The sequence below is a fragment of the Nannospalax galili genome, unplaced genomic scaffold (genome assembly GCF_000622305.1).
Source record: "Nannospalax galili isolate Female #2095 unplaced genomic scaffold, S.galili_v1.0 scaffold657, whole genome shotgun sequence".
Classification (NCBI taxonomy): domain Eukaryota; kingdom Metazoa; phylum Chordata; class Mammalia; order Rodentia; family Spalacidae; genus Nannospalax; species Nannospalax galili.
Window position 1 is genome coordinate 460,819 of NW_008339927.1, and position 10,961 is coordinate 471,779.

Here is a 10,961-nt window from a genome sequence, read left to right on the forward strand (position 1 = left end):
ACATTTGCTTCCCAAGTTAATACGAGCTGTGAATCTATAATCAAGATTCTTAATGTTTCTTGATTTAAAAACACCCGAAATGGTCAAGGAGAAAGTCCAGGGATGTTTTCTATGAGCAAGAGTTCCCTGTAAGGCAGTTTCTTCTCTATCTCTGTTAAGAAAGGGATGTTTTCTATAAGCAAAAGAGTTCCCTACTATGACAGGCGGTTTCTGTTACGAACTGTACAGACAAAAGCACTCTCAGCAGGGTGGAGCTACCCCAGCATCTTTACAGTGTCAGTCTGTGATGAGAGTTTGTGTGAGGCTATCACAGCTGTCTGACACTTTTCCCCGGTGTTGCTGTTCTTACATTGGATTTTTATTTCTAAAACTGGGATAGAGTTGTACATTCTTCGACAGTCCATTCTAAAAGTATGGACCATGAAATCGAGATAAGGGTCTAAAGAAGGAGCCGGGTTAACCCGCAGCAGCGGCGGCAGCATCCAGGCAGACCCTGGGCTCCCTTGTCTCAGCCTCTTTCCTTCCACCCTGGAAATTCACTTCACAGCATCTCTGGCGAGCTCAGTCCTGCTGCCTGACCCTCTAACTCATTATGAGGAAATGAATTCAAATCGCTTGAAAAGAAGCTGCCTCTTTTATCTTCCTACTCACTGACAAGCAACTACAAAGTTCTCCAACGGGATTCCGAGTTACAAGCTGTCCTGCATCACCAGAACAATTCCCCCACCGGCGGCCTTCCCCAGGGGCAGCGTGTCAGATACACCGCATGGCTTGCCAGGCTCGGAGAGTACACATCTCCCTCCACACTAGGAAAAAGGCCCTCGGGACAGTAAAACAAAGCTGTCCCTTTCCCTGCAGAGTCCTCGCAACTCGAAGGGGTGTGCAGGGATCATCATTTTCTTAACTCCTCCTACCCCAATGCTTCCTTGTGTCCCCTTCTCCTTGTAATTTTGATAAAACACAGTTTATTCAGGGAGGAAAGGTACAGAGATGAGATTGCGTGCAAAAGTCCCTGAATTCCTCTAGGTAACCTTGAGAGAGATGCAATGCATTTTGGGGGTTTTAAACAATTCTTTGAGAGTTCCAGCGTTTGAATAGTCAGACGCTGATCCTGGTGACTGGCAACTTGTGGGCAGAGGAACCGGGTTTGGAGGGGCAAGGGGATCTGAGGGGAGTGTCAACTCTGTAGTTCTGTCATTGTTGCGGGAGTGATACTCTCGATACAGCACCTGCCCCTTAACTTTCTTTTGTTTCTCATGAAGATGTGTTCCAAAGAGCCAGCACTTGTTAGCGGAGCTGGAATGAGACGCCGGCACCAACTACCAAAGAAGGAAAAATTTGACTCCAGGGGCGGCACATTTATGGTCCTCTGTTCTGTCAGCTACCCTGGCAAGTCCTGCTCGGTCTGAAAGCAACCACAGCCTCGTGGCCCATACCGCCGCATCACCACCTCAGAGACAGACCCTCCCAGTCCTCAGCACCCCCATCCCAGTCTTCCCTCCTACCCTCTGACCAGTCCTGTCCAGATGCCTTGTTTGGGAGCATTTTCTTTTAGTTTTCAATTAGCAACATTTGGAGGAAGAACCGCAGGCAAATTTTGAGAAACAAAGAACATTTAGCATCATTCAAGGCACAGAAGGCATTTTTAAGATGTATCTATTGTAGAAAATGAAAAAAATCCAGTTCATAAAAATGGAAAAATGAGATTATAAGATATTACTAAAAGTAACCATCCAGAGATAATATATAATCTTCTCAAATTTCCACTTGTCTTAAAAGTCTTTAAAAGTTACTCTTTTCTCTCTTTATGTAAAGGCCACTAGTTCTTATGTGTAAGAAAAGCACATGATCAGTGCTCACTTCATGACTCGTTCTTTCCTTTCCCTTTCCTGTCCTGTCCTATTGGTACCTTCCACCCTCCCTTTAAAAGATCCAAAGTATCCCCGGAGGGGGAAGCTATCACCTAAAATTGGTATGTTGTTCCTGTCTATTTTTCTTCCTATTCTTTAGGAATAGGAGGAAGAATTTCTAGAAATCTGTAAAATCATGATTATCCCAGTGGGAATTTAGAGCATTTTACTTTGAGATGTCTAATGATCATTTGCATTTGTCTTTATTTTTCTTTTCTCAATAATCCACATTTCTCTTTCTCAAATGCCTTCTGTCCATGCCACAACACAAAATCGGGAAGTAGAAGAGAGGGGCATTTGGAGATGAAAACTGAGCTGCAATTCTGCTTTTCAGAGCTGGTGAACAGTAACGGTGCACAGAGGACCTAGCAATTAGTACACTCAGACACAAAACAAGCTGTCAGGTCAGCACGCACCGAGGACCACTTCCCAATTCATCCGAAAGGACGGATAATGAAGAGTTAGACAGTTCGGAGAGCCCTTCACAATCACTGCTGAGGAAAAGAGCAGGGTGCGTGTGCCAAGACGGGGTATTGTCTACTAAAAATAGGATCTCCAGGGAGACTGAGGGCGGCCTGGTGCAGCACAGGGCTGGTGTTAGGAGGAAATACGTAGGCACTTGGAGCATTTTCTTTTCCTCTTCATAAAGTTATTTTTGATTTTCCTACTTAACAATTGGCAGTTTTATTACATATTTAGTTGAAAATATTTTTGCAACTTTATAATTCTGATTATGAAAACCAAAATTCTCAGCACAGATTATTTCCACATACCTAGTTCTATAAATAGTATTTATAATTTCGAAACCAGTTTCATGTGAAACAGGTTTCTAGTAGTATGTTGGAATTTATTGCAGTTTTTATTAAATTACAAATTTATTTTAAAAATCACAAATTAAATATGTATGCAACTATTACAAACCTGTTACATATAATTAAAATTGTTAACAAATATATATGAAGATAAATAAATACTGAAGGTTTTGTCTGCTGATCACTGGGAATTGACAGTTCGCCTAAGCAAAGTGACTGATGTATTCCTGAGAACCACAGGGAAAAGCACTACTTTTAGGTCAATAGACGGCACCTGCATACCCTAGGAAAATGAATCTACATCATATGTCTCTTGTACTTGGATGGATGAGACAGGGCAGGTGCTATCCCACAGAACTAAGCACTAATTCTTACTATGGTAGACATGGCAAATGGCGGGAAATGTAGTCTATCACCTTTCAGTGTGGTTTGGGTGAACTATTGAATTTTGCCCTTTGTATGTGTGCTTGTCTGTCATTCTCTGTGCTTCCAGAGTTAGGCTACTGCAATCTATAATTAAAACAAGGCAGAAGGGCCAGCTTTCCCCCAAGTCTTTCCCGGATTAGCTCTGCCCAGGTTGTTATTTCCAGCACCTGGGTTTTTCTTACCTTACATGCCTGACAGTGGCCTGTGTGGTGAACCCACCTCATCTCCCCAGTGTACAGGGCTCCTCTGGGTCTGAACTTTGGTGCTGTTTTAGAGACCTAGCTAAAAACTAGTTGCCAGTCCAACTAGTCAGGTTCTTTCTACCTGGCAAAATTCCTGTGCTTCAGGGACAGTGATACCGAATGCTAGCAACAAAACTGCAGGTATGTGTACAGGTGAATGGCCATTAATAGCTGTAAGCACTTGCAGGTGCAGTTTTCTGAGACATTGATCTGAGAGTGAAGTCTGTGTCATTTCTTAAAAGTAGATTTTTAGTGTTATTTATTGACATGAACATCTAAATGCACATTTTACAATTTACAGTTATATAACACCACATGTTGTTATAAAATACTGAAGAACAAACAATGGAAACGTGCAGGTCTATGAGAAGAAAGTTGGAGAGGTGGAGACCCAATACAAAATGTGATCATACTGATTCAAAAACGTAACACCATGAAGATATTAATTCTATTACCTATACATTCAGTGCTACCATTATCAAGAACAGCAACACAAGCTATGTAGAGAATTAGAATTTTATAAACATTGAAGGGGAATAAAGAAAAAAAGTCCACAAAATAAATGATGAGAAAGTCCAGATAAACAGGCTTGAATAATGAAAGTGCTGTGGTAACGTAGATAAAGGTTCAGCTCTGTCCACACATGCCTGTAGGTAAGGTGGACAGTAAGGGCTTTTAAACCAGCATGGAACAAGGTGGGTCATTTAATAAATTACTTTGATGCTTGGTGTTTGATCCATGCACTGTACATTTTCTATCAATACAGATTCCATGTAGATCAAACATAAATGTTTTTAAAAGAATGCATTGAAGTATTAGACAAAACAACAGAGGCATTTGTGACCCATAGGACAGATTTTCCTACTATCTAAGGAACTCCTGCAGCTCAGTAAAATCAGGAGAAAAAATATAAATGAGGAATTCACAGAAGAAACGTATGTTCATATTCAAATGCTTTACACATGAAAATATGTTCCAACTAGGGAGAAGAGAAATGTGTGTCCAGGATGGCACAGGGTGCTGTCTTTAGCACACCAAGTCAGGAAAGCTCTGTCTGATAACATGCTCTTGACAGATAGCCTGGTGCTCATAAACAGTTCCTAAACTGCACAGCTTCTCTGAAGTGAAATGTGTCAATACCTTATAAACTTACAAATAACATTTCCGAATTTATCTCATGAATGTACCTGAAAAATGTAAAATGCATGCCTGTGTGTTTGTTCACTGAGGTGCTCTTTGCAGCAAAAGATTCCAGACAAATATCGATGAATAGGGAACTGGTTAGACTAATAAGGATACAAGCTCCTCAAGTGAACGTGGTGAAGGTGTGAGCAATGAGGGAGACGTTCACGTTACGTCTCTGAAATTATTGAGTTAGACAAAAAAAATGGGGCAGAATCATGCACACAATTTTGCGTTATTTGTATAAGAGGTTTTGTGGGGGAAGAGGAATATAAATATTTAATGGGAGAAATACATGTCTTTTGTGTATATATATATATATATATTTATAAAATGATATAAGAAAGTGATACATTTTTCTTTGAGTCTTCAGAACTGGTTAGGAATTTTAGCTGCTTATGTTTGTCTTTTAAATTCTGATTCAAAGAAAAATAACATCTGATCAAAAGCAGATGATTTTTACGAAAAAAATCTTACTTTGATATGGATGTTGCCTCACTCGTTATGAAACCTGATGTTGACTTGGTAAAATTTTTTGTTGAGGATCTGAGTTGACATGCTGAACAGACTTGTGGGTGGGTGTCTCTAGAGAGAGCTGGGCATCCCGGCTTGGGAGTCAGGATCCCAGCTACAGGCACTTGTGAAGTCTGGTTTGTTCCTCTCATGTTGCAAGTTCTATCCTATTTAGCAGCCATCACAGGTAGATGAAGTATAGTTGTTCTTTATGTCAAGGAACTGACCAAGTAGCCATTCTACAATTCAATAAGCTTTGTATAAATCTGTCTAGCTGATGATATCTTGAACACCTTTGATGAATTAGCGCTTCAGTCCTCTCTTGAAGAGCCATGCAGAATGCTCAGTGCAGATGTCACCCAGCTGCTGATGGGCGACAGGACAAGATGTCGAAATCTTTGTACTGAACATTGGAGACTAGCCTTCTAGTGACAAGAGCCAATGAGAGGAGGTTCCCAGCACCCATTACAAGATGTTCCCCCCTGCTTCCCACCTTGCCCCCTGTGACCCCAGAGTCGAACGCACACCACAGAACTAAGTCAAATCTTGTAATTGCTTCCAATTTGTCTGTTTTGCTTTTGGCAATTAACAAACTGAAATGTTATCACGAAGGAGTTCATCTCATTTATAAGACCAGGTTTTCCCTCCACTAAAATATGCAGAACTCTTCATTGCCAGCGGGAGATAAATGGCTGGTTTTCGTTGCTGAAGAATATATAATGGTTAAAAAGTCACTTTTTTCCTCCAGCTCTACATAAATCACAGAACTAGTCAATATTTAATAATGCTTGCCTTGGTCTGGAGTCCCTTGATCACCCCTGTCATGTGTAATAGCTCCCTCTCCGACATCTTTGACATAAAAGCCCAGCTTTACTGCAGTACTAACATGCAGAGGGTCATTACGGATCGACATTTACCTTAATCTGTGACTGCCAACCATGAACCGATAAATTCCAGCAGATTCCACTGGGAGAAATCAGTAAACTTCTCAGTGGAAAGAACTGAAGGAAAATCCTGCCGAGGACAGAATACATTTTCTACAAGGGCTGCTCAGCAAATGGGTTCTGACTTTTGAAAGTTCTCTTGCTGCGCAGCTTTGCAACATTTAATACCATTTTGATGGTTTGAGAGACGGGATGACAACCAAAGATGACAGGACTTAGAAGGCAAGCAGAAATTTTCTCTGCAAAAACAATGCAAGATTAAACACAAGGGGGAATATGGCTGTTACATTACTCACCCAGCTGCCCGTGTGGAAAGAGCTGGGCTGTCATGGGTCTGGCCTAAATGTTGCTTCTTTTTCTAAATCGATCATCACTCCTTCACCTGATAATCTTACAAGTACTTCACAGCAGAATACATCAAAGCTCTGATTGCATAAAAAAGGGACACACCATTCTTTGAGAGGATCAGGTCAGCCTCTGACTCCCAATCTATTCACTGTGCATTTACCTGCGCCCTACCCAAGTTTAAGGACGTCATCCTCAACAAAAGGTCTGCTTTTCTTTCCTTTCACCTGTTTTTACACTTTTGGGAATGCTATTAAGTCTTACATGTAGAGATAACACAGAAGCAAATAAATTATTTTAATCTGAAGATCATTTTTTTTTAATTAGCACATGTGACTGTCCATGATACACTGTTGTTTGCTACTAGTTTACTAACAAATACTGAAAACCTCCTGTATAAAAGCAGCATGACCTCTGGGAAAAAAAATAAAAGGAAGCCATTACTAAAGTGAGAATTCAAATTTTTTGGCAAGCACATCCCTGAAGCAAGCTTCGCCTACAGTAAGAATCATGTTGACACAGACGCTAACTGTATTTTCAAGGAACCCCAAATAGTCTAATCCATGTTCAATTTGATAGAAACCACACTAAAACTACCAATTTACTTAAGAATTATTCAAGTGGCCATGAGAAATGGCTTATTTGAGATGAAGAGCGAAATTAAAGCTCAAATCTTTGCATGAGGTGTATTTCAGGTTTGAATCCATTTTCGGCAAGTAAACGACATCCATCAGTTACTGTTTCTCGGCTGGAGATCTGCTTCTGCATCCCAAGGGATGGCTGAAACCACAGACTGCACCAAAACCTAGGTGTGTTCTCTATTACGTTTAATTTGTCAGTTATAAAGTCAGAGCCTGGCAATAAATAATAATTGAATTGATCAATTATAAGAATATACTAGGATAGAAACTGTGGATGTCATCTTTGCTTTCTAGAAGTTTGCATTTAATATTAATGTACTATTTGACCACAGCAGCTAAAATGCCAGGAACAACACCATGGATAAAGGCGATCCTGTGTGTCGAGTTCTCTCTCTGACTTGAATGTGAGCATCAGAGCCATCTGCAAGGTGCTGACATGGGGTACTGGGCCCACCCATCAGCTTTGGCTATTGTAGCTCTGGGCACCATACACCAGGGACAGTAAGTCCAGTTCATCTACTGGATTACATAATTTTAAGAAAAGTACAAAATCAATATCTGAATCTAAAAGAAAAATTTCAAGAACAAATAAATCATTTCTAATGCTATCGAAGATATAAAATTGGCAGACGAATTACCTTGCTCGGCATAGAAATTCCCAGTAAAAGCAACTGAGTAGGTTAAGCGCCTATTAGGGTGAAGAGGTGCCTCCCACTTCATGTAGGCCCCCCGGGATCCCTCTGTTCTGACAAGCACATTGACTGAGCCTTCAGGAGGGGCTTCCAGAGTCTGATTTTCCACCTGTGAGTATAAAAAGACTTATTTTTGTTTGCAAATAAAATAAGTACATGCTTTGCTTTGAGCATATTTCTTCAAAGAATCTCTTTTTGCTGTGAAGTAAACTATTTTGACAGTAGCATCTTGTCAGGATGCCTCATTTTGTCAGGAGATCAAAGCGTACCTCGTGTTTCCTCCTCCTGCTGTGAAAGCTTAGAATCGGGGCTCCTGACCAAGACAGAAGCCTGTGATTTCCAGAGTATGTTGATCAGCTCACACCGAGACTGTGCCCACGGCTGTGCATAACCACATATTATTTTCAGAACTGCTTAAAAATTATTTCTAAGTGATTATAAAAGAAGAGATACATATAGTCTGCTTTCAGGAGTTCCTGAAGGGAGTGATAGGCTCTTGGCTTTTGTGAACAAGCTATACTAAACTTTTTCGTTCTTTCGTTCTTTCTTTCTTTCTTTCTTTTGTTCTTTCTTTCTTTCTTTCTTTCTCTTTCTTTTCTTTCACTCTCGCTCTCTCTCTCTCTCACACACACACACACACGCACAAATATACAGAGTCACACACAGGCATACACAGACACATACAGATACAGAGATAAGCACAAACACACAGACATGCACACATGGACACACACAAATACATACAAAAGTACACACAGAGACCCATACACATATAGACACAGACACACAATCTGTTGTGTGAGCTGTGTTGCTCTTAGGTTTGCAGAGGTAATACACAGACATAGACACACGGACACACACAAATACATACAAAAGTACACACAGAGACCCATACACATACAGACAGAGACACACAATCTGTTGTGTGAGCTGTGTTGCTCTTAGGTTTGCAGAGGTAGTATTATACAAATAAATTCCTTGAAAAACGCAACACCTACATTAAAGATTCCATATTGACTAATTGTTGTAGTTTGCCTTCAATTACTGTGACAAAACACTCTGACCAACACTGACTTGGAGAGGAAAGGGTTTGCTTAACTCACATCTCCCTGGTCACAGTTCACTGAGGGAGCCCGAGGTAGGAACTCAGGGCAGGAACCTGGAGGCAGTTAAATTCCTTGAAAAACGCAACACCTACAATAAAGATTCCATATTGACTAATTGTTCTAGTTTGCCTTCAATTACTGTGACAAAACACTCTGACCAACACTGACTTGGAGAGGAAAGGGTTTGCTTAACTCACATCTCCCTGGTCACAGTTCACTGAGGGAGCCCAAGGTAGGAACTCAGGGCAGGAACCTGGAGGCAGGAGCTGGAGCACAGGCCGTGGAAGAACATTGATTATTGACTCGCTCTCCTGGCTAATACTCAGCCTGCTTTTTTATACAACATAGGACCTCCTGCCCAGGCATGGCACCACCCACAGTAGGCTGGGCCTCCCACATCACTCAACAATCAATAAAATGCCCCACAGACATGGCCACAGGCCAGTCCAATGGAGGCAATTCCCCAATTGAGGCTCCCCCTACGCAGGTGTGTCAAGTTGACAATGAAAGGTATGCAGCATACTGATCCACATTTCTTGTGGTTGCGGAGTGTTGGAATGTTGCAGAGCCAGAACCAAAATTATCTTGGGCTACCCTTTTTACCCTTAATACCCATTTATGATCCATGTCTGCATTTGACTTGTCCTTGTGATATCAGATGAAACCTTTCAACGTATTCATTTAACAGACCGCTACCTTCCACCAATCCAAAAGCTTAGAATTCCCTCAGCATCTGCGGCCTGCAGCAGATGCCCCTCCTGCACTAGCTTTCCTGTCGTCTTCCTTCTTGATCTTCCCACCAATGCATTTGGCGAATGCATAGATTTATGGCTTTCTTTGGTTATGTGACTGCAAAATATTCACGTCACCCTTTCTATATTGGAACATGTTACCCAGGGCAACCTGAATCCACGTTCCTGGGTCACGGTCATTCACACACAGATCAAAATAAACTGACTCTGATCCCCTGTAGAGTGAGGTTGCATTTTGTGTGGACATCATCATGACATCAATAAATGCATGCACCCTAATGAGCCCCCTGCCCATGGAATAACCACACAAGAAACAGATATGACATTAACCCACCTAGACAGAAAACAACTGAAGATGAACTGCTTCAAGACAAGGACTCTAAAATGAGAAGGAATCCTAAATCGAGCCAGGGTCAGAAAGAGTCCAATGGCTAACTGGGTACAAGGATCAACTGACAAGAGAAAGACTCAGCTGGTGAGAGAGTCCGAAGGATTTCACAGTTGTTATTAGCTTTTAAAAAATATTATTTTTATTTTATGTGTTTGCAAGTATTGCCTGCATGTATGTAAGTGCACCCATGTTGTGCAATCCCTGCAGAGGACAGAAGAGGCTGTCAGATCCCCTGGAACTGGAGTTATGGACAGTTGTTAGCTGCTATGTGGGTGCTGGGATTCAAACCCAGGTCTTCTGCACGAAAAGTCAATGCTCTTAACTACTGAGCCATCTCTCCAGTCCTATTATTATCTTTTAATCACTGGTTAAAACTTGGTAAGCAAATTAGCACGTGCATGGCATCACTGATGTATATGTGACTTCAAAGTTGATGGAATATGTGGGTAACTTTAACCTTATTCTTTGTGTGTTTGTCCATGTGTGTCCAGGTGCACATGTGTGTGGACTGGGCAGAGGACAATATTGGAGTGGTGTGCCTCACTAGCCAGCTTTACATTGTGACAGAATCTGTCACTGGCCTGAAACTTATTAAGTAGGCGAGGCTTTCTGGCCAGGGGGTCCCAGACATCCACCAGAGTTGTGATTAAAGGTGTGCACCACCCAGTCTGGCTTTACTTATGTGGGTTCTGGGTATCAGACAAAGGTCCTATGCTTTTAAGGTAAGCCCTCTTCTAATTGAGTTATCTCCCTAGCTCTGACATAATTCTTTTTTTAAAAAAATATTTTATTTATTTATTTATTTTATGTGTACACATGTATTGCCTGCATGTAGATAAGTGCACCTGTGTTGTCCAAAGCCTATGGAGGACAGAAGAGGCTGTTGGATTCCCTGGAACTGGAGTTATGGAGTTGCCAGCTGCCATGTGGGTGCTGGATTTGAACCTGGGTCTTCTGCAGGAACAGTCAGTGTTCTTAACTGCCGAGCCATCTCTCCAGCCCCTT

The 10,961-nt window shown here is 41.5% G+C and overlaps 1 protein-coding gene across 1 annotated transcript in view; it reads right to left on the reverse strand.

Moving 5' to 3' along the window:
• Ush2a (usherin) overlaps positions 1–10,961 on the reverse strand; it is an 828,188-nt gene that overhangs the window by 362,560 nt on the left and 454,667 nt on the right. Inside the window, 1 exon segment of the mRNA XM_008834819.2 lies at positions 7,654–7,816. Coding sequence (XP_008833041.1) covers positions 7,654–7,816 — 163 coding nt within the window.